This window comes from Triturus cristatus, chromosome 6, assembly GCF_964204655.1.
Source record: "Triturus cristatus chromosome 6, aTriCri1.1, whole genome shotgun sequence".
In the NCBI taxonomy this organism is placed as follows: domain Eukaryota; kingdom Metazoa; phylum Chordata; class Amphibia; order Caudata; family Salamandridae; genus Triturus; species Triturus cristatus.
In genome coordinates, this window is record NC_140589.1 from 1,025,139,970 (window position 1) to 1,025,165,497 (window position 25,528).

At 41.5% G+C, this 25,528-nt stretch overlaps 1 protein-coding gene across 1 annotated transcript in view; it reads left to right on the forward strand.

The window, feature by feature from the left end:
• Positions 1–25,528, forward strand: part of CENPW (centromere protein W) — a 62,159-nt gene that overhangs the window by 18,592 nt on the left and 18,039 nt on the right. The window contains exon 2 of the mRNA XM_085609318.1: positions 21,666–21,779. Coding sequence (XP_085465444.1) covers positions 21,666–21,779 — 114 coding nt within the window. The remainder of the gene's footprint in view (positions 1–21,665; positions 21,780–25,528) is intronic.

Here is a 25,528-nt window from a genome sequence, read left to right on the forward strand (position 1 = left end):
TGCAGAGGGCCAGGCGCACCAGGTACCAGCCAGCGCGAGACTGAAACATGGCCAGAATGATGGTGGTTTGATTGGGACTATAGCGATATGTAAAAGGTCAGTACCTTGGAAGTGCGGGTTATGCTTAACGGGGTCAGAACTCCGCGGATCATTCACGGAACCGGGAAACAAAACTGAAACTTGAAGCAACACACTCCCGAGCCGATACAAGATGGCGCCTGCCTAATAGGACAAAGTCACAGACAAAGGCCGGTCTCCCTGACACACCAGCCAAGCAAGCGAGCATTTGCACAGCGCTCTCTGGTGAGGTGGCAGTTTGTAATCCGGGCGGGGAAGTAGTGACCCATAGACAAAACCGCCAAGACCTAGAACATATGGAACTTAAGCCATCGTTAGAGAGCCGGGGGGGGGGCAAAGGGAAGAGAAGATATCTGCAGGAGATATCCCAGGAAACCGTGTGCGCCAAGGGAACACCAAAGAAACCCGACGGAGGCAAAATGGCTGAAAGGAAATATAGGCTACATTAACTACAGCAAAAAAAGAGTAAGGGAGACCGTCAGTTTCGGACTCCCCGCTCAAACTGAAACCGGACATTAACAGTACCCCGGACATGATACTGAAAAAACTAGCGGATGTCCATGACTTAGCTAAATCTACAAAACAGACTACTGATGCTATTCAATTCATAATAGCAGCTGTCAGGGCTGACCTAAACACTGTGAATAACAGGCTAGCAATGGCCGAGCAAAGAATCGGTGATATAGAGGACACCACAGCCAGCTCAAGCCATGAGGTTAAGGCCTTAACAAAACTCACCTCAACACTACAAAGACAAACAGCGGAGTTGAAAGACAGAAATCGGCGGGGGAACATCCGTATACTGGGCTCCCGGAAGGGGCGAAGGGCCCAGCGGGCTCATGCCTTGCCTTCCTTGAAGAGTGGATACCAAAAAGTACCAACGTAAAGTTTGACCGCCAGTTTGAACTAGACCGGGCGCACAGGGTTCCCACTTTCAAATCCATGGCAAGACAGGTGGCCCAACCGATTAGCTGCAAACCACTGAGATCCCAACACACGGAAGCTATCCTCCAACATGCAAAAAAAAATCACCAGATCATATGGAATGGTCATAAGATCATATTTACACAAGACTACTCTAAGCCTACAGTCGACACCAGGAAGGGATTTCTTGCCCTTCGGGACAAACTCAGAAGAAAGAACATGCAGTTCTCCTTCGTTGGCCTCACCAAATTCAGGGTAGCCGATGGCGACAGACAACACTACTTCACTGATCCTAAGGAGCTTGCGGCATTTCTGGAAGGATCATCGCCGGTCCTTGGCATGGAGTGAAGAGGCAGCCAGCAACCTGTTGAGCAAGTTAATTTCTCCTTAACCACTTTTTAAACTATCGAGGAATCTGAGCCAATACCTACCTCATTAGCTACCTCATGCTATCATGCACCCTACGATGCACCCTATGATGCTGTCATCACGACAAGGAGATAACAAATCCACTGTGGTCTAACACTTGTATCCTTTTATGGGGTAATAGATTTAGCCTTCTGGTCAGAGGGCCTACTTCGCCTTCACTGCCTCGCATGTAACTATGCCAAATGTACTCATAGGAAGATTCACGATATAGTTTTATCGCAACAGTTGATCTCCGTGAGACGGAATGACAAATCCTGCCGTCGCATCTCCTATGTACGAGGTTTGCAGGGGTGGGAGGGAGGTAACTGAGAGGTTGCAGAATGTTGTCTGTAGGGACGGGACACCCACCTTGGGGTTTCTCAGTATTAGTTTTCTAGTTTCTTTTCCCTTTTGCACCTCCACCTCTTTCTCTTCTACAAACGGTGGCAGGCACTTCTTGTTGTACGCACGACCAGTGAGATATGGCAAGCAAGTGCACCCTAAAAACCTTCTTAGACTGTATTCGAGGCACATGGGAAATGTATCCGATTTATGCATGGTTGGTGGGGGGGGGGGGGGGGGGGGGGGGGGGCGGCCAGCTACCTATCCTTTACTGGGTCCGGGTAGCAACCTCCGGCTCCTTAAGGAATAGAACCGATGTATCTACCACACAACACCCCATCTGATGGCCTGCATTAACACACTTACCCTGGCAACTGACCTCAACATAGTGTCCCTAAACGTTAAATCAAGCGACATAAAATTCTGGAATACCTAACCAAAACTAAAGGGGATATAATCCTTCTACAGGAAACAAAGCTGTCTGGGGATGATGCCAAACTCATTAGAGGTAACTGGATCTCACAAATGGCTTCCTCGCCGGCCGTTAAAAGAAACTGGGAGGGAGTAATTACCCTAATATCGAAAAGATCCAACATCTCGCTAGACTCACTCACGATGACGACGGCAGGTTCTTGATCATACACCTGAGAAGGGGGGGAAGAGCTAATCCACGTAGCAAACATATACAGCCCCAACACGGATGACCCAGCTTTATTGTCTGAGGTGTCTAGCACACTGGAAGGTTTCCCCCAAAATGACCTCATGGTCGCAGCAGGGGACGTCCACATCCCTCTAGATCACATAACGGATAGACAGTCCACCTGCCAATACCACCCCACAAGCTCACATGCCGTACTACAAAATATCTGCTCCAAATTTAACCTTAAGGATGCGTGGCGCCTACAACATCCGGACACTAGAGGCTACACCTTTTACTCTAACCCCCATAACTCATACACCAGGATAGACTATATCCTCATCTCAGGCTTCCATACACAACTAATTGAACACACAGACATAGCCCCAAGGTTAGTGTCGGACCACTCATGTATTTGCCTAAAACTGTCCAGGTGTCACAATGAGGCAGTGCCGAAGAGATGGCGCTTTAACAATGATTATTTAAACAACGAAAGAGTGTGTAATACAAACAGGGGTAATCTTAAATATGTATAGACATACAAGTGTATATACGCATATAATAAATCACTCAAATTTGATAAAAGAACCCTCACTCACCAACCTGGTTGGTGACCTTCTTCATTAATACCCAAAAAGGCACCACGGCGGTATAAGCACGCTAAAGCTTACCCTAACCTGTGATGCGTTAAACCGAAAGGACTCCCGGTTTTGTAGAGGACTTTCAAGTATTGCCCAAAAGCCAAAAGTGTCTGCAAAAAAGGAATGAAAAAGAAAACATATATTTTTTTTTTTGCAAAGCTTTTATAACACACAAAATACGATATTTTATGTTTGATAAGAGTGATTTATCTGAAGGTAGTATTTATATTGCTTTAACAATGATGTAATTTCAGACCTGGCGGACAAAAAAAGGATTGAAGAGGCTATAACAGACTACCTTAAACACAACAACACTCCGTAGATTAGCACTAATACGCTCTGGGATGCACTGAAAGCTACTGTCAGGGGTACAATAATTGGTATAAAGGCAAAAATAAACAAGAGCGCCAACCTGAGATTAACTCAGCTAGAACAGGAGATCAAAAAGTGAGAGCAGACCCACGCAGCTTCCTAACACAATAGCGAGCTCCTTGCTTCTCTAACTCAAAAGAAATATGAATATAAAAAAATACTAAGTGAGAGGGCAGGGTTATGGATTAATAAATATAAAGCTCTTAACATATGTGAAGCTAACAAAGCACGGAAACTACTTGCTTCCTAACTCAAACACGGACAAAAGCAGTTTGTCATCTCATCCATCAAAGACTCTAACAATAAAACCCATACCAAACACAAAGACATCCTTAGGACCTTCAAAGGATTCTATCAGGAACTCTATAAGAATGACCAGGCCCTAAATCTAGAAGACTGTACCAAATACCTAGAAAAACTCAACCTTCCGCAACTAGACGCTGAAGAGAAAATCAGGCTAGGACAGGAAATTAACTACACAGAGATCGAAATGGCAGTCAGATCCCTAAAGGATAACAAAGCCCCTGGCCCAGACGGGTTTACAACCTTGTTCTACTAAACCTTCTTAGACCAGCTAAAACCAACCATGACGCATGTTTTTAATCACACAGTATCTAAAGGGACCACGCCACCCACCATGTCGGAGGCAAACCTAATAGTCATTCCAAAGGAAGGGAAGGACCAACTCTCACCGAAAAATTATAGACTTATTTCACTGATTTAACGTAGACTGCAAAATATACGCGAAGATCCTAGCGGTCAGACTCCACTCTGCCCTACCAAAACTAATAATCATTTTCCAGGTAAGCTTCCTCCGCACCCGCATGTCTAACGATAACACCCGTCTTCTGTGCCACATCATAGCTACTGCCCGTTCAGCCTTACTGGCGGCATGCTCTATCACCCTAGACACCAAGAAGGCCTTTGACAGGGTTTCCTGGGGCTTCTTGGAACGCTGCATGCAGTCTTTCAGCCTAGGGGACGACTATATGCGTATGGTTATGGCCCTTTATGGAAACCCATCAGCCCGCATTGTCGTGAATGAATCGCTCTCCGAGCCCTTCGCGCTACAACAAGGTACTAGACAGGGATGCCCACTATCTCCATCCTTATTTTTACTAGCATTGGAACCCCTTATCGGGGACAGCAAATCAAACGACAACATCAAGGGGGTGGATATCAATGGCGCCCATATCAATGGCGCCCAAATAAAATTAGTGGCTTACGCTAACGACATATTAATCGTAACTGAACAACCAAAGACATCAATTGATGCCCTGATTGACACAAGAACTAGATATTCAGACCTCTTAGGGTACAAACTCAACAGAGAGAAATCAGAACTCAAGCCATTAAACATCCACTGTGCGAGGGAGATCCTGGGTGGGTCTGGACTAGCACGGCAAACAGGCTACATAAAACACCTAGGCATCGAATTTGGTAGCAACATGATAGACACCCTACACCAGAACGAGAAAACATTAGGGAAAATAAAGAAGCTTTTGGAATCGCGGTCAGCAAAATTCATTACGTGGTGGGGCAGAATCGAGACTATCAAAATGATGATCATTCCGATGGTTAACTACCTCATCAGTACGCTCCTGCTCCTTCTTACTGACGACTTCCACCGCAAACTAGATATCCTCATCTCTAAATTCCTTTAGGGGCAGAAAAAAAGCAAGGATCGGTATCAAGAAATTAAGACTAGATAAAACACTAGGAGGGGTGAACTTGGCTGATTTCAGGCTATACAAGATGGCTTTCCTGGCGAAACAAGGCTCATATTGGATAACACCACCTACCGGCTACACCCTGGCATGGCTAGAGGTAGAGAGCGCAATCCTCAATAACCTAAGCCCCCTCGCACTGCTAACAACAAATAGACTATACCCACATACCTCCAAGTCCATTTTTAAAAACACAAAGATTGCACTGCTTAAGGTTGATTTAAAAAAAAAAAAACTGGAGAACCGTATTAAAGGGTCTAATTTAGAATCCCTCTGGGCCAATAGCAAGATATAGTACAAAGGCAAAAGCCTAACCCTAGACACATGGATCAAGAAGGGAATCCTCTTCCCTTATCAACTAGGAAACATAACATACCCAATCACATTTTCAGACCTCCAAGTGAAGTATAACCTAGCTGACATTGAATTCTACAACTTCTTAAAAATTAGAGCGGCAATAACAAAATCAAAATTATCTACCGTCCAACCTTCCATCGTCTATTTGTGACGAATATTAATAAACTGGGTCACCAGGTATCGCAGATATATAAACTTCCCCACCCAAAATCTTCTAAACTTAATGACAAAGTCATAGCCTACTGGGGACAACTGCCCCCAGAGTCACCAATAGAGCAGGGATGGCCCTCACTATGGAGATCTATCTCACGTAACAAGATCACCCAGGTTCTCTCCCAAACCAAATACTGGCTACTACACAAGGCATTCTGGACCCCTGCCTGTTTATTTGCATTAGGGCTCCGAAACTATGCAACATGTTAGAACTGCAATCAGGAGACTGGGGACATGGCCCACCTTATCTTTCAGTGTATATTACTCAAAGCGTTTTGAGACAAAATCTTTACCTTCAGAAGTGGGGTGTTTAAAGGTAATATGGACAGAGATTCCTTCAGTTTGCCCACGGCCTGTATAAGCACAAAATGGAGAAATGAATCTGACGGAGACCTCTTTGACCTGTTAATAACCTCGGCAGTGAAAATGGTTCTTGCCAACTGGAAAGACACAAGTAAGACGTCGTACAGGAGCTGGTTAAATTGGATCATCTATCTCAGAGGGGCTGACAACACAGCTCTACAAAGCTCCCCATGGAAACCGACAGCCAGGACACTATGGAACTCTTTAGACACGTTTCTAGACTCTTATGAACCTCCATGAATAAAAGAGCTCAGCAATGAATCATATCCGGGGACATTACTGTTGTTCCATCTGTATAACTGTATTCAAGAGATATGTTACATGGGTACACTCACTAGAATGTCATGTTATGTAAAACAAGTTGCCAATATCGACCACCCTTGTGCAATCGTGTATAGATATGGAAATGCGATGCTACAGCTCGCTTAACTGTGGCCCCTCCCTCTCTCTTCTCTTTTTTCTTTTCTTTCCTTTCTCCTTTCCTTTGACTGTCCTGTTCATCGGCTACCAATGGTCACGTTATGCATGCACATGTAAAATATTGCCTTGGATACCCTTGCGTACCCTGCTATACTCTTTATGTATACCTTGTGAAAACGAATAAAGTACTTTGGAAAGAAAAAAGTCATTATAGGATCTTGTTGTTTGGATAACTAATCAGTTATTTCAACAACTCACTGTAGTTCCTCATTAGGTCTTCTTGTTCCTTTGTAAGCAAGTTAAGGAACTCTTTGATTATAAGTATTGATCTGTTTGATGTACCATTATTTTATCTGTAGAAAACTATTACTTAAAATGTTAATTTTTGTTTCCACTGTGTTGGTGCATGCATGTATTGCTGTTGCAATGTATATTGCTAAACCACCCGATCGCTTCCAGTATAAATGATATTTTTCACCTGGATGGTACGTTTCTTGGTACCCCTGCTATTGGTAGTGGTCCCATGCTCCGGGTACAGACATATAATGTCCTCCATTTTAAGGACTTCTAGGGAGTCTCTTTGCTGTGTGATTTGTTTTTGTTAAGGGGCTGCCACATTTTTATATTTATTTATATATATATATATATATATATATATATATATATATATATATATATTACCTACTGGCGGTCGCCAGTAGGTAGTTATAGTTGGGACCCCTTTTCCATAGGAAATCCGCAACATTCTATTTTGAATAACTTTGGCGCCGGTCGATGAATCCTCGCGAATTTCTCAAAATAGGTGGGGCGCTACGCTCCGCTCCTACCCTGAAAGTCTCGGGGGGGATTCGTCAAGCGGGGGCTGAGATAAAAGGGAGGTCCCAAAACGCGTTTTTCCCATGCATTTTTCCATAGGACCTTTAGACAGAGCTACAGCCCGAACGGCTGAACAGAATTACTAGAAATTTGGCAGAGAGGTAGTCCCTATGTCAAGGAAGTGCCTTTTGTAGGTTTGGTGTAAATCTGTTCAGTAGATTCTGAGAAAATAGCCTTTAAATCAATATATATATCTGAGCCCGCTTACGGTACGCTTACCGTACGCTTACCGTACGCGTACGGTGGCGTGCGCGAGCGCGATTCTGATTGGCTCTTAGATCTTAGTAAACATTCGAATCGGCCGAAACCAGGAAGCGGCGTCCGCCATTTTGTCTCTCGCACTGAGTGTTATTTATCAAACATGATGCCCAAAAACATGTTACGGGGCTGTTTTGACAACTCCCTCCCACATAGTCATGTTGAGGGAGTCCCCAAACATCCCCCATGAGCAAAAACGGTTTTATTTTTTTTTCGGCAATTTCGCCGAGTACGCTTACCGTACGCTTACCGTAAGCGTACGGTAAAAAATAGAAATAAAAAAAACACTATCCACACTTACCCCACCCCCTGTGCTTTTGGTGGCTGTAGGCCACCAAATGTACAGGGCTTATTACATTTGTAAAAAAACTATATTTTGGCAACATGAAATTATAAAATCGAAATAAAAAAAACACTATCCACATTGACCCCACCCCCTGTGCTTTTGGTGGCCGAAGGCCACCAAATGTACAGGGCTTATTAAAGTTGATAAAAACCGTGCACGGAACGCACTGCGTTAAGTGGGCGCGCACGCCTCGAATGGCGTAAAGTAACTTAGCATTTAAAAAACCGTACAAATTCACTGAAAAAACCATAGGTTTCACACACGTTATAGTTAGGAATTAGCATTTAAAAAACCTTGCAAATTCACTGAAAAAACCATAGGTTTCACACATGTTATAGTTAGCGGAAATTTTACTGATAAAAAACCAATGAAATTGCCCCGTTATAGTTAGTGCTGGCAACTATAACTCACGCGACCGCAATCTTCTGCTGATGACATATGTGTCTTTATAAAAAAAAATATTTGTAATATATGTATAGCTAAAAATGTATGGAAGAAGACATGGGCAAATAAGTGTCTAAATACAGTATTAGCATCAGCAGAGGATTGCGGTCGCGTGAGTTATAGTTGCCAGCACTAACTATAACGGGGCAATTTCATTGGTTTTTTATCAGTAAAATTTCCGCTAACTATAACATGTGTGAAACCTATGGTTTTTTCAGTGAATATATATATATATATATATATATATATATATCAAAAACACACTTCCTTGCTATTTAGCAGAAAGTCGAGCACACACGGGTTTTCAGGTAGGAGTTGCTCTTTAATGAATCCATCGGCATGACGCGTTTCGTTATCACAAACCTCAGATGCCTCAAATCACAACTGGTTCTCCCGCCAACCTTTTAAAACACCGATGCCCCTCTACGATTGGCTGAGGCATCGCGGGCATGATCACACAGGGAATGGCTCAAACTCAACAATGTAAGTCCGTGCGTAGCAGGCACCTAACGTAAGTACTGGCCCCAGTGGGCGGTGTCTGCTCCTTCCCCATGCTTGCTTGTCTTTCATCTATTAGTAGGCGGTGAGCAGCTCCCCTGGTCCCTCACCTCACTGCTGAAATCCTGAGTTTAAGCCTGACGGCACCGCCTAAGTAAGCGGCAGCCTCCCACCAAGTGTGTGTGTGTGTGTGTGTGTGTTAGTGTTAGCTATTCTGTAGGATCTGGTCACCCTGATGTTGTTCGAGCAATTATTAGGTATGCTTTTGGTTCGTTAAAGAGTGTGTTGGCGCCATCCAGCTCCAATCAACACTCCTTTTTGTCCTGCATATCAACAAGGATGCCGTTTCTTTTGCTATTGGGGTTGCGATCAATTTGTACTTGAAAGTTATGTATTTCTACTTCCATGGGCTGAGACATTGCATCTTTAAGGATGCTGTTCCTACATGTATTCCTGTCTCCCGATTTCCTTAGATTGAGCAGTACTATTGGGTATCTCTCGAGCTCCAGAGGCTTAATGTTAATTCCACATTGAGCAAACCTCTCTAGATTTGTGTGTTGTTTTCTGGCTGTCAAGCCTATTTAGTTTTTTGCTATGGTATTTTTTTGTCTGTCCTGTCTGCATGCATTGTTTGTATTGTTCACTAATGATACTGCTTTCCCCTGCTCTTTTACTTTCTTGAATATTGGGCAGTATAGCTTCCTTTCCTCATCTGTATTTTCTTCTGGTTTCCCTGCTTTCCGAGCGTTTTGTACCTGGCCTTGGTGTTCTTATTTTTCTTTAGTCTTTTGAAAAAAAAAAATTTGTATCCTCTGGTTAGCATTCAGATGCCTAGTGTTTTGTGTATTCATTTGTAATGCAAGGTTTGTATGTGAGGTTTCTGCAGCTACATGGATAGCTTCCTCGTCCACTGATGCTGGTTGTTAAAATGGATTTGTAAAGTACCAGTCTCTACTGATCCCATTGCTATATTGTTAACTGGGGCTATTTTGTTCTAATAATTTTACCATGAAAATTTCTTGATTGATTATGATCTTGTCTGGGAGTATTTTAATGTGCTTTAGGTTCTCCACCAAGAGCGAGAGCACTTCTGGAAGTGTACAAAGTGTCTCCACTATTGGAACTCATGCGCACTTGGTGTCATTACACTTCCAGGTTTGGATTCTAGATTGCTGATTTTTCCAATAACTTGGCATATGTTATCCTGGGATTGGATTAAGCCTACTCTGTAACTCACGTTTGTGTGACTGCCAGGTATGGGCATTTATTGCGGTGAGCAGGACCCTCTAATTCAGTGAACTGTGCAATTATCAATGATTAATCACAGTCAACAGTTTAATGCGTCGCCATTTCGATCTCGTACAGATACCTTAACAGGGCCTTCATCAGGACAAGGGAATGGTAGCAATCTATAATGAATAGAATCCTAGTCCACCACTATAAGCTCAACAAAGGTGCAAGTATTCGAGCATCGTGAAAAAAAACTCTTACCTTGAAATTGAATCCTCTACTACTTGGAGGGGATTCTGCACCACCAGGATTTTAAGTCTTTTTTAAATATAAGGAACCAAAAAATGACAGATCACAGCACATAACAAGCATTTGCAATGCAAGCCGTCTCACCTTTCAAATCTTGTATGTATTTAGCTATGCAGCACATTAGCCTGGATGATTTGATTTGTGCTCGTGGAAGACAATTTCTATGGACTGGAATCTAGAGGATGCTAAAGTGATTCTAGTTTTTTACTGACCTCTGCTGGTCGTTTTCTGTCAAGAAAGTTAAATAGAGGCAATTGCCAGAGGAAAAAATAATTCCTAAGTTGAAAGCAATTCTGGTATTTTACTGACCTCTAGTGGTCGTTTTCCATCAAGACAGTTAAATAGAGGCAGTTAAACAAAAACAGAAGTCCCTCAGCGGAAGCAGACAAGTCCTAGGGCTGATCTCCAGCACCCACAAAGTACATACACATATAAGTATATACTAAAGTATATACAAGAGGTCTTGAATGCTTGACCTAAAAAGGTATTCCATGAATGAGTGAAAAAAACGAATCCACTCTCCAGGATCCCTATGGGCACTGTAGCAATCTACAGTGGCCCCACCTAGCATACAGGGGTCCCTGACTTGATATCACACATGATCAGCACTGCAGCAATCTTCATGGCAGCTCTACGAGCTAAATTGGGTCCCCTACTTGGGACTGCACACCGGTGATGACCCTTTGGCTGCGTCAATGGGCATGGTTCACTTCACAGTGGCCCCTCTCTGGCAGTCAGGGGTCACTGACGTTTCCCTACAAATGAGCAGCGACGCAATCGGTGCAGGAGCTGTCCCTTCACACCTCTCTCCGGGGATTCACTCACCAGGATCCCTCCACTGGACATATAATAACCACATGCTTAGAATACACCAAGGTAATATTACCAAGTGAATTGTATATTAGTATGTGAAGTTAAATTTCAGAGATATTCACACCTTCCAACCTTACTGGTCTGTAACATCTATGTTCTGCCAGATACACAACGAAAACAAATAATAGAAACTGTATTATTTGAACATCTAGAGACAGCTATTGTTGTCAGTTAATGCTGAGCTCTTAAAAATCAGACACTTAAAGGCTGTGCTACATTCCAAGCTCTTATTCCAGATCCAATAAGAGAACTGAGAATTTTCTGGGATATACCTGATATGAAATCTGAACTTCAATCCTTAAGCAAAGTAGGTCTTCATTTTTGATTGAGATTTTTTTAGTGTCTCGTTAATCAACGTGAATGGGCAATGTTCACTAGACATTCCTGCAAGGCCATCGCATTATGTGGGTTCGTAAGCCAATTTTCTGGATCATACCTTAATAACTCCATTGTTATTACAACAAATAGAGTGTTTTCAAATAGTGAGCGAAAAAAGCGAGCAACCACTTTCCCCAGGTAACGAAAATCGGTTTGGATATTGGGGGCACAAGATACCTGAAAGCAATAACTCGAAAGGGGGTGGACTTCAGCCAGCGAAAAAGCAAATGGAAATAACATTTGTTGAGGGTAGGTGATTGCTGGATAAACTAGTATGGACACACCTTAATTAGGAACTTCATCAATCTCAAGACTGATTCTGATTATCAGCCAATGGGATCATGGTCTGTTTTCACTGCTTGATTTTCATGTAACCAAAGCCAATAAACAGAAAGAAAATCGTGGACAATGGAGATGTGTCAATACCTGGTATTCCACTCAGATGGGATGTATGAAAAGTAACTTAAAGCACATCAAAAGATACTATGAAAAGAACAGAAAACATTCTGTGCAATTAAAATTGAGTAAGTCAAGAACAGAGTAGAAACAAAAGTGCTGGATTGAGGAAAAACCCATTAGAATGAATAAGATGGCCCAATGTTAAGCAGTGAACAGAAAGGCATGATTTTAAGAAATTCTGGGGATTAGTCCTATCATTATAACTCACTGAACTCCTACATAATAACATTGCAGAAGACACCTGGATTCACCATGTTTCAGAGCTGTACTTTGATGCACAAGTGAAAAATATTTGTGAACGCTAAGGCATCTGTTAGTCCATTGGCTATTGCTAAAATGATTTGTACAGATGCTCTAGAGGCATGTCGAGGGAAGAGTCCCCCGGGACCAAACGTCAACCCATCTCTGTATTCAACTAAAATTGGGTTTTGAAAATTACCATTATGTATATCTTATAATACTATTCTGTGGCTAGCCATAATCCATGACTTGTGGAGGGTTCAATTCTAGAACAAATCCATAAGAATGGAAGTTCACATGATTCAGAAAAACTGTACAACTGTTGCTTTAATCACTAGTGACGCTAAAATATTTGCACGCATCCTCTAAACCCAACTGGATGACTGGTTGAAAAAGAAGCAGATTCTCCCTATGTACCGGAAGGGTTTTAGGAAGGGTTACGAAACAATTGACACAATTATGGTCATTAATTTAGTGGCCAAAAAGGCAATTGTCAGTGGTGTTCCCTCTAGGATTATTTAAATGTAAGTGCAGCCTTTGATAAAGTAAATAGATTGTTACTCCAGGGAAAAGTTTAGTGCATGGGATATTCTAGAGCCACTTTTAAAAGCTATTCGTGCGTTGCATATGAACACCTGGTTAGGGTACAGATAGATAACAGAACCTAGGTAACCTGTCAAAATGTTCACTAACCATGGTCTTAAGAAGGGCTGCTTGTTGGCCTTATTACTAATTAATTTGTACATGGTAGACCGAATACCAGTGTTAAGTAAGGCATGTGCCTTTTGTTTTCTCCAAAATTGAGTACCATGCATATACCTGCCCTCAGGATGCTGACTATGCGTTACTATTCGATCATACTCCCTTATGCTTGTTACGTTCAATAACAGTTTTCCATGCTATAATATCATTAATGATCTAAGATGAAAATTGATTAAGACCAAAATTGTAATCTTTGGTAGGTTCCAGTGAATCTTGAAATGGTCAATTTGAGGATTAAGTTGACTCCTACCAACATTTAGGTGTTTGGTAAAACACAACTATGGGTCAAAATTGGCAACTACATGCCATGTAAAACAGAGAACGCTATTTGCAGGATCAATTGTGTCAACTAAATATTTAACAGAATAGTCCATCTGGAGAATTCATACTGGAGCTTTAAGAGCAAAATTTGCTCCGGCCATTACATACTGCTCCCTTTCAGAGGGAGCCAAACTCCATAATGAATACTGTCAATTTTGGTAAGATTTTTTTTTTTTTTGGCTTCCAAATTGTACCCCAGTTAGTCAAATAAGTCTATTACTAATTGGGTATCGTTATTTACACCACAATGGCATACCTACAATTTGTTAAGTACTGTTGACGGTGAAGACATGCTGAGATAGGTATTCTAAAGAATGTGATATAGAATAAGCTTTTTGTCACTTTAAAATTGCACATGATAAACAGTATTTTGTAGCTGAAAAGAATCATAAATTGACTTGGATTTAACCATGATTGGTACAACAACCTGAATTACAGCTGATTTAAGAAAATGGCAAAACGGTTAAAAATAGCAATGCCTTTTATGGCGAACATAAAGGAGTTCTCTAATCTGAGAAGAGGTAATCTTTAACTGCCAACATTAATTTCACCATCATTTCATGCCTATTTGAAAGTCAACTTGAAAACATCCATTAGAGGGAAATTTATTCGTATCGTGTTTCAAATAATTTCTGCAAGAGATGTGTGATCTAGCTGGAAATCAAAAAACCTTCGGCATTGTAAATGCTGTAGAGGATGCGGATGCATGACCAAATACTTCCCACACATTATTTGTTTATGCCCATATTTAATAGACCTTTGTGGGGAAAAAACCTAAAAACCTTTAAATACCTTGTTTTCTAACCTTTAAGCTTTGATATTCCTATGCGTCAATCAGACCCCAGGGGACTAGAGGCTTTCAATTGGCTCCCCATCTGAGAACGCATCATGTTCAAACTCCCTGCATAGTGCATAAGGCCATGTTCCTCCCCAGTCCAGCAAGAATCAAAAATATGTTCCGCTGGTACACTCCATGAAGAATCCTGCGATTAGTACCTCAAAATCAGCTCATGGTACCTCGAACTAAAAAGAAGGAATTGGGGGGGGGGTGGGGGGGACAGAATATTCTCAACGGCGGCAAGTATACTTTGGAATTCCCTCCCCGCAAAGCCTGAGGGCTATCACCCAGCTGTTGTCGTTCAGGTAAGCACTTAAGTCCTGGCTCTACATGCTATAGACTTCCTCCAGAATTGTATAGGCTAAGATTGGTTATCCGTACAGCCCACTAAGGCGCCTTGATGCCCATGGGTAATTGTCACGCTCTAGAAATTGTAAATCAAATCAAAGATGCTACTGCAGCTTTCATCCTGGGAAACAACCTACAGCTGTTTTACAAACTTGTCAAATATTTGGATTTAGCTGTTAGAGAACTTGAAAAACCTAATGGAAGAATTCACACACAGGACTGCTTGGAAGGAAAACCCTGCTAAAGAAAGCCGCAGTAGCTGCAGCAGAACAATTTTGGCTTTGGCTGTTACTTCCTATGGGTTTAATACAGCTTTTGTATGTAATTATGCCGAGCCACATATGTTTTACAAATTTTGCAGAAAAACTCGTGCTGTGTCCAGATTGGAAGCATCTTTTTGGCAAGAGTGAATAATGAAAACCGCTCCCTTTTTAAGAAAATGGTTAGTATTTTATATATTTTCAGTACTTTTATGGATAGATTGAAGGTATTTTTTAGAGTACTGGTGGGATATGATTCTCCATATAAGGATATGGCTGGCACCTTATATATTTTAGGTATTTTTATAATTGTTCTCCTATTTATCTGGGATGGCGAATAAGGTATTATAATATTGAAGTGTTCTTAAGTAAACTCCATCAAATTAGTTTTATGAATTTAAGGAATTAGTAATTTGAACACTCCTTTTTATACTGTGGAATCAATGATTTTTGTAATTTTTATTAATTGTACAAATATATTTGAAATAAGCAATTTTAGGTTCTTTAAAGATAATCTTGTAACCATGTGTGGTCGGTAGTGTCACTATCCAGTCCACCGTAGTCGGGTGTTTCTCTAAATGATAGTCTGTGATTTAAATGTCACCAGTGTATGACAGTGCTTCGGGATCTTGTAAGATCTCTGTTATTCCTGCTACAAATACACCAGTGCTCTTCTTATAGTTCAATGATCATCGTTTGAAACCGAATTGAAATCTGTTAAATGAGAAAGTGATTAGATGCTCAGTTTCAGGCACTGTGTTCTGACTGAATACCCCATTGGGAATGTCAGTGTTTTGTATTTTTCCGCACTAGATTTGTCAAGTCCTGTGCTATAAGCATTTTGTACAGCATAAGTAAGAGCTCAAATTTCTGTATTCTAAAACCATTTTGTAAGAAACCTCCGGTTTTAAAACCGGGAAAAGACGGGCATTAATAAAGTTATTTAAGATAACTTTTATGTCCCGTGTTGCTGCTGCCTTCAGAGGATATTGAGTCTGTAGTTAGGGCTCAGGACTGTAAGGAATGACATGTGAAACTGAATCTTTATCCTTGCCTGCTGAGGTTTCTATACAACGACAGACCTTGTTTTAAAGCACTCATCTTTCCTTGAGGTTTTCAGGTATTGAAGAGTAAAATGCTAGCATTATTGCCTACTTACCTCGGTTCTCATCCTTTTGAGGTTTTGCCTGCACAGCTCTGTGCTTGAGAAAGCTATTGTTCTTAATATAAACTTAAAAGGGACTTGTATCCTGGCTTCTCAATTGTCCCTCTGTGTGCCACTTACCGTTCCTCCATTTCTATTGGCTGTAGCATATTTTCCTGCATTTACCAATGCTTGTCTCTCATCTGCTTCTCTTATCAGTTTCCCGTCGCCGAAATACTGTTAACATCTGCTTCGGTGGAACCATATTTTCATAAAGTTTTGCCTTTTACTCTTGCAGCATATTTATATAACAATTTATCACCCAGAGAGATTAAGTGATTTGCATAGAATCACAGTATGTTGCGTGGCACTGCTGAGACTCAACCCATAATCCTTAGCTCTCGAGTCAGCAGCTCTGGCTGCTTCGCCACATCCTCTCTATTCTGTGTTATCTGTCAGGGAACGCTTTCCTTTCCCCAGAGGATGATCGATGAAACAGCTCTTTATTCATTACATAGGCGAAACCGATGCATTACCAATGCTTGTTAAAGACTGAAGGCCAGTCCTTCTCTGGAAGAATGCTGACATCTGATAAATGCATCAAAAATATCTCTTATTGTGCGTGGTATATTCCCTCAATTTGTAATTCTACATTATAAACCTTATCTGGAGGGTTTATATGCCCACCTGGAGTATCAACATGTATAAATTCATCAGTTGGGCAGACCACCGAAAACCCATGGAGAGTCTGGCAAGCTATTGTCACTTCTGCTGCGCTCTCCAGATGTCCCGTCCCACAAAAGGATCTGTAGTTTGCAGAGCATGTTTTTAGTTAGTCTGCCCACTTTCTTCTTTTTAATGTGTTTTTGTCTCAGGCAGGGCCTTTCTCTTCCTTCTTGACACTAACTCCAGATTCACGTCCTGATTTACTTTTCTTCTTGACGTCCGCATCCTTCCTGCAGTACTTGGTCTTTCCAGTTATTTCTGCTCTTATTCTGCCAGTCCTGGGAGCAATGGCTATCAGTATATTGCTCCCAATCCGTTTTTAAAATCTTATCATGATCGCTCAAATTGTAACGACCCCTCCTAATTCTACTAATTTGTCTGTCTCACCTTTTGCTTCCTTTTAGTTTCTGGAACGGTTTTTGCCCTGCCAGATTCCTCAATCTCATCTGTGGTTTTGAGATGTGGTTTGACTGCTCTGGATTCCGAGGTATCACAGCCCACAGATGTATATGTTTCTGAAATTATCTTCGCCAATTCTCTTTCCGGATCCTGAATAGGAACGGCTGCCATCGTCTGGCAAATAGCCAGGGCTGCAGCTTGTGTTAGAATGTTACTTGGAATGATTGAGGAAGCTGTTATAAAATTTCACATTAATTCCATTCCTAAATCGAGAACTGGTGCAGCACTGTGGTCATTCGGTACTTGTTTTAATACATCTGGTAATACCGCCAATGTGGTTCTGCCATTGTTAGAAGTGTAAATACACTTGAATATATTTCTCCAGGTTGCACTCCTGTATTGGGAGGGTTCATGGTCAAACTCCTATGCTGGGTTTGCAGTGTTTTGTGAGGATATACTCCTAACTGATTGATCTTGCAAGCAATCCAGAATGCAATTTCATTGCGATTCATGGGAATTTTGCCCATAGCTTTTAAAGGTGAGGACTGAGTGCCTGAATGACAACCTTCGCCTTTGGTGCAGGTCCTGTAGAAGCTGCTCTGCCTACTGTTGTCTCCAGTACGTGTTGTCTATACAAACAACTGTTTGATTTAATAACGTTACTACATCCACAGGCAAATTTGCTGGAGTAGGATATGGTGTAAACCTGGACAGTACAGGCCAGGTGGTGGTTCCTTCATCACTTAGGGGACCCAGTCTGACATTCTAGTGTGTATGTGGTAACTGGCCACCAAACCAATTTTGGTGTTCTTGGTAGGTAAAAGGGCCCTCCAGGTCGTATTATGCTTAGACTGTTGAGGTACTGCTGCAGGTGTATATGACAATGCCCACTGGCGCCATTTACAGCATCAAACTCCACACCTGAGTAAAACATTTCAAAGGTATATGCAGCATGTGTAGTTACAGCAAATGTTCCTTCACCCTGGGTTGTGGGGACGCCTCTGTTAAGAAGATATTGTATAACTTCTACCCTGTAATTTACTCCTATTGCAACAGGAGCTGCCATTTTCAGTGAATAGATTCAATAAACATCAGATCCAAAATAAAGAAACCACAAAATAGGAAAATACATTTTAAGAGTTGAGCTTGATAAACTTACAGAAAGCAGGGGTTTCCCATTTACCCTGCTGGAGGTAACCAACATTGCAATGGATGTCTCGTTATGTTTCTAACATATGTTTTGTTAAGTCATCAAGAACTACTCCAATAAATTCAGATAATCTGGGCCACACCAAGGTGCCAAATTATATAATCTACTCCTCCCAGTGATCGGATTTCTAGCCCTCTGGCTCAAGAACTCCGTCAATGCACCAAAACGAATTGGAAATCAGTTTGGACTGCAATCCACACAGTTTTCAAGTAAAGATCAATCCTACAAGATAAGTTCAGGGACACAGTGGAACTCCAATCCTCTTTCATTTTTGATTAACACACTGAGAATAGCACTAAGAAACTAGACGTATGAATGGTACTCACACAGATTGAAGAAGGAATGCAACTAAGCATTAAATGGCCAGTCCCTTTCTAACTATTAGCCTTTACCTGGATTTTTATATTATCTAATCCGCAATTTTATCTTGTATTATGAAAGCAGATGCAGAATTTGCAGACACTGAAGGGTTAAAAAGACAAAACAATAATGCCATTTAATGGGTCCTCTCAATTCACATATTGATTAAAGGCACCTATACCTAAACACAATGAAAGTATGCCAGCTTAGACAGTAAGGGGACATGATAATGTCGCCTAAGGCAGCAAGGGAACCTGATAGTTTGTCAGTTTAGGCAGTAAGAAGACACAGTAACATTTCTATGAATGTCTTAAACTTCACTGGTCCTGTGAAAGAAATAAGAGAGTCTGATAATAGGCACAGATTGAAAACCAAACAAGGTGATGGGGCTGAAAAATGTAAATAGACGAACTTGAAATGGAGCTGCCTCAGTGTTCACAGCAATGTAAGTTTGAAGGATTTGATGGCGCTCCTCAGAGAGGTTAGGTGTATGTTGAATGGAAGAGGGCCTTAAATGCAAGATCGCTTGTCTTTGCAGTAGGATGGGGTTGTGCACAGTGTAGAAAACAGAAGAATGTTTCAGTAGGAAAAAAGCATTAGGTACATTTTTGTCAGCAGTACACTAGAGTTCTCCCATGAGACCATGCTGATTCCATACCCTAGACAGACTTTTTCTTTGTCCATGTAAAAGTGAATGGATTTCATCAAATAAGGCAGAGCAAAAAGCTGTGGAAAGGCAGCTCTTACTAAGGAGCAGGACATTGGAGATTAATCTGAAGCAAGATGGGTCTGCAGGGTTCAATGATGTGTAATGCCTTCAGGACCCTGGGTGATTTCCCAGACCACAGGAAGGTATGGAATATGACTCTGACTGGGAGTCTGCTGAGGTGGGGAGAAGGATGTTCTTGAAGATTTGTGGAGGGCTATAAGCTGCCTGGGAACCTTAATTGTCATTGACATTCGTGCATTATTTTAAATGCTTGGGGTGAGTAGATACGAGGAAAGTAATCTTGTGTGCAGGCTGGAATGACGAGTCTTTAGTGGTGCACCCTGAGTGGCATAGCCTGGGGGTAGCTGTCAAATAGTTTGCAGATGAAGTGAGCTACCTTAGTGTTGTTGTTTCCCTGTGAGTGGATTATACTGGTAGAGTGCATTCTTTATTTCAAAATTTGGTAATGATGTTTTGCAGATTCTGTTGATGGATATTTTGCTTTGTTGATAGAAGGTGTGCTGTTGTGTCATTTCTGTTTCTCATTATTGGTAAAGTGCCTGAACCGCTGAGCAAATTGTTCTCGGTGTTTAGGAAGAACAACAATGAAAAAAACACAGTAGTTTGATTGTCTTGACCCACACAAGAAGGTTCGGATTGATTGGTAAGAACACATTCTCTTGGTAGACTTTTTGTTTTTTAATTTCAAAGTATTTTTATTAAATGTTTACAAAACAGGTACATTCGCATTTTCGTTATGGGTTTCCAGATAAACCTAGTTGGTGTTACAGAGATTGCATGATATTGTTTTGTACACCTCCAGCTGGTCCCCTCTGCGTTGACTAGCTGGAAAATTAGAGATAGGATAGCAAGAAGAGAGAAGAAAGGAGATAAAGGGTAGAGGTAGGGTACAAGAAGTGTTCTCTCGCTATGAGCCTAGTGTGGGGTTGTCTTGTAAGATTTTTTTTTTCTGTGCTTCTCCCTGCGGCCAAATTTCCCACCCTTGCTCAGTTTTGCTCTCTCACTCATGTCCTTCCACCACTGTGTTTCTCTCCCTCGTGTCCTGTCTTCCTCTTCCTCGTGTGTTGTCTTCCCCCGACCATTCAGCAAAGCTTCCCCCTCCACCTATAGGGGAGGACTATTGGCTTTTCCAATGGTTATTTCTCCCATGGACACAGACTCCCAAATCGTTTGCAGCTACATCTGTGAAGTTATGGGTCTCTGTGCTCCGGCATCGCTCCCATACAGGTGATATGTCTCTTTGGAGAGAAGCGGAGGCTGTTTGGAATAGATCTAAAGACGTACCAGAACTCACCTGGCGGACTGCTGGAGGGTCTGCATCAAAGAAAAGGAGTACAGAATAATTGTTACAGAATGTCATCTATGCTGTGTCTTGGTTACTCATTCTGTAGGGAGTGACCTCCTACACTTCACTTTTTATTACAAATGCACTCTGAACTGTTTATTGACGTTAATTGATTTCACGTCACATATACTTTTTAACAAATAGCTTTTGTCCCTCTGTTTCTGGCTCAACATTTCTAGTAAGGTTGGAACGTGACTTCATGTTTTTGAAGCAAAACCAACTGGATAATGAAGACGATAACTGAAGGCGCTGATTGTAGCGCTTAGTGATAACGTTATGAGAGCAGTCTGGACACAAGATTAGCATTACCAAGGAGCTACATAGTCGCACTTGTCACATTAGCATTCTATGTCTGATGCCAGAAGAGTCCAGTTGAATGTGAACTTGTGTTTAAACTTACTGGAAATATCGGTAGATAGCACTTTACCTACTTTGTATATGGTTCTGTTCTAAGATGGTAGTGTTTAAATTGACTGAATTCATATGCAAAAATGTTGCACAAATCTTTGTTGTTATTATTGATCGTCCTGTTGAATATGCAATTGTCCTATGAAGAGCAGCTCATTAGCAGATGCCATCTAAAGACAATTTTACAGCTGAAATAAAGGACCGATCGGCAGTGTTACATAGTGTACAAAGAGTGCTCTGCGATCTATGTTGCTCACATACATAGAGCTCGACTACTGATGTTTTTAAAAATTACAAAGGAATTGAACATGAAACCGTTTTGGTGCATATGTTCTCACTTCTTGTGTCAGCTCAGAAAAACCTTGAGTTGTGTTATAGGTATTCTTTTTTCATTATTTACCTTTACACTTTTTTTTTAAAGGTCCATATGAATCTTCTTCTATTTCTCCATCGGTTAGCAGAGGAATCTAGAGTAAAAGCATTTGAGAAAAAGTCCCTCACCATCAAATCTGAACATATTCTTGCGGTAGTAAAGGTAAAAATATATTAAACTTTATACGTTTCTCAAAATGTTATTATTTAATGTGCGCAGGACATCTGACTAACCAAATGGAGTCGGCTCACACAACCGTACACTGCCTCCATCATGAACTCGGCCCACTCAGGGGGCCCCAATCAAGCCATGTCCTTACGACATCTTTAACCTAGGAGAAGCCAGAATCAGCCACGCACTCACCACCTAGTTCAATACCTCAATTATCACAGCCACCCTCCCTGAGGAGTGGAAAGATGCAGAAGTCCATGCCCTACTAAAAAAACCATTGGCAGACCCCGTCGAACTCAACTACTAACCTATCTCCCTGCTCCTGTTCCTTGGCCAAAGTATTAGAAAAAGCCATAAATCAACAACTCTTTTCACATCTGGAAATAGAACCTACTACTCTCCCATAGCCCCGATACAGCCCTCATTGTGGCTACTGATGACATACGAGCTCTACTCAACCGAGGAGAGACTGTGGCTCTGATCCTCCTAGACCTCTCTGCAGCTTGGAAAACGGTCTCCCACCACACGCTTCTCACAAGACTGCACAACATAATTATCCAAGCAGCTACTTTCAGACGGGTCTCCTCTTTCCTCACTGGAAGAACGCAAAAAGTCTGCCCCCCATTCACCTCTGAACTCCAGGAAATCCTCTGTGAAGAACCCCAAGGCTCCTTGCTCAGCCCCACCCTCTTCCACTCTTTATTTAACACCTCTGCCCAGCATCGCCAAAACCCATGGACTCAACATCCTATCCTATGCCGACGACACATAACTCATCCTCTCTGAAGACACCACCAAGACCAATTTTCACAACTGCATGACAGACGTCACCTGCTGGATGAAGCACAACTGATGAAGCTCAACAAAAGCAAAAAAACGGTACTGATTTTCGGGGAAAAAAAGCTTAAAATGGGATGCATCCTTGTGGCCATTAGAACTCAGACCTACTCCTACCCCCACAGACCACGCTGGGAACCTAGGGCCAGATGTATTAAGAAACCGTTTTGCGATTCCCTAATTGTAAATCCTTGTGATTCGCAATTAGGAAATTGCGAAACGGCATGTATGAAAGTGTGTTAAACACTTTCTGCGATTCCCAGTGGGTCGCAATTGACCTTCCTCATGAATATTAATGAGGTAGGTCGCAATTTGCGGCCCATTATGATTTTCAAAAATCACAGAGATGGTGGCCTGCTGAGGTTAGCAGACCACTATGTCCGTGATTGCTTTTAAATAACGCAGTTTTTTTTTTTTTGTTTTTTTTTGTAAAGCAGCCTGTTTTCCCTAAAGGAAAATGGGCTGCTTTACAAAAAGAAAAATGAAAAGTTTTCCTTAAATTTTTAAAGAGCAGGCAGTCGTCCGTGGTCGCTTGATACATGTGACCCTTACTCCTCATTCTGGACAACAAGCTAACCATGATGGCTTAGCTCAACTCTGTCTCCTCCTCCTCCTCCTCCGCCATATGCTTTGTAAGATATTCAAATGGCTACCTCAAAGCTCAAGATGCACCATCATCCAGACCCTCATCTACAGCTGACTGGATTCCGGCAGCACACTCTACGCAGGGATCACAGCTAACCTCTGACAACGACGACTACAGACAATAAGGAACGCTGCAACCGGACTTGTCCTGGATTGCACAAGACAATCCCGTATTAACCCCTACCTCTGGGAACTCCACTGACTCAGACCCGCCTACCTGATTCTCCACTTTAACTTCCATCAGCCTACCAGACAACTCCGCTCCTCGTCTCTTTCTCTAGCACTCACATCCCGCATCTAACATAGCAGATGTGGAGGTCACTCCTTCTCCAACCTAGCAATAAAGACTTGGAACGAGCTACCCTTTCATCTACGGACCTCCCCATCTCTTCCAGAGTTACGAAAGTCCCTGAAGACTCAGATATTCGACCCGACCCTTCAAGCACGTGTATACCCTCACATGTGACAAGTAGTGCCCTTCAAAACTATTAATTGATTGAGCAGATGTGCGACCATGCTTTTGCAATTCTAGTAATGATTTAAAACGTTGTTGTGAACTGAATGGGAAAGTGGATTATGATTTCAAGATGATGTTATTTAATATGCATTTTTATTGATATTGCTAAAACGGGGACTCTTGGAGGGTAAATGATAACATAGACCCTAGTAATGAATCATTCCCAATCTGTGGTATTTTCATAGATTAGGATCACACTACCATTCACCTTTGTTTGCACACCTGACAAAATATGACATTTGTCTAATATTGCATAATTTAGGTTTCATTTAGTGACCTTATTTTATATACTAGCCCAGAGTTTATTGGGGTGAGGGGCACTGTTTAACTAGAAATATCACAAAAAGAAAACAGCAGCTATGGCATAACTACCTTGCGCTCGCCCCCATTATGACTTTCACCCTAATGATACTTGACATGCCAACTGCTTTAGCCTCCAAGATAACCCAACTTCGAGAATTCAAACACAAAGTTAAGGGGAGAAGCACTCTATCAATCATAGCATTAGTTCAAATCATCATCCGTATATGCATTATGATATATCTATAATATGCAGATCAGAATCCATGTCTTGACACATCCAATTTGACACTTAATTACAATTCTATAGATACTTAAAAATCAAGAATTGCTGTAAGAAATCTGCACAGGAGCCTCTAATTGCTGCAATTCAGTTCTAGTATTGTAAATGTCATATGTTACCTAATTGCTGAGGAAATGTTTTTAAATCATAATATCAAAAAGATAAGCAATATTTAGTTGCCTTCCAATCTGTATTCCCAATCAAATATATAAACAAAATAGTTCCTTCATTCATTACTCCATATCGGGTCAAACTAAATTCAATAATTTAGGACAACATCTTTTATATTGAAATATATCATCATATGGCTATTCAGATTTTAAAATAACATAACCTCAGATTATTTATGGATCGTATTCATAGATGGAAGTCAATTTCAAACAACCTCATAACCTTCGTTTTATGGGTCCACTGCTGAATAGAACATGCAAAGGGATACTGACTATTACCACTGGGCAATTATCTAGAAGGATGCCAGGGTACATATGAGGGTGGGATCGTAGACTGTCAAAAATACAGGAGTAAATGTTGTAGGAAGGAAAAACATTGTTCCATGGTCCAAAGCTGCTATTTCAGTTAATAAAGGTGGAAAAACGTCCAAGTGTACACATGGCTCACAATCCAACAGTTGTTTTGCATTTTGTAAAGAATGTTGAATATGTGGTGGAAAAAAGTACTTTCCTTGAGCGTATTGAGAAGGAAGGACCACTTGGCCAGAGTTCTGAGTGTGGAAGATCAAGATGATGAAAGGTACAAAACCAAGGATGTTTCGTCCAAAGTCAGGAACGAGAGAAATTTGAAAAAAGACTTTCACAGAATGAGCACACTTAAAGCATAATTTGTCGTTCGAAGAAAAAAAGATAGCTCTCATGGTTTACTCGGGCTTCTTCTATACCATTGTTTTGAAGGAATAAAGCAAACATGGCGAGGATTTAAGCTACTCCCAAAAGATACAAACCAGAGGAGTTACCAAGAAACCGATATTGAGGGTGTAAGTTAACCTGTGGGCAGAGATCAGGTTTCATGGTCATGCAGTCAAGGGTTAAGTTTATGTGGGTCAATCTGGGCCTGCAATATTGGGGTGGGTGCATCAATAAGATTAAAGCGTAGGATGTGGCCTTACGGCTAGAGTGGCCGACCTCAATGCTGGAAAACCAG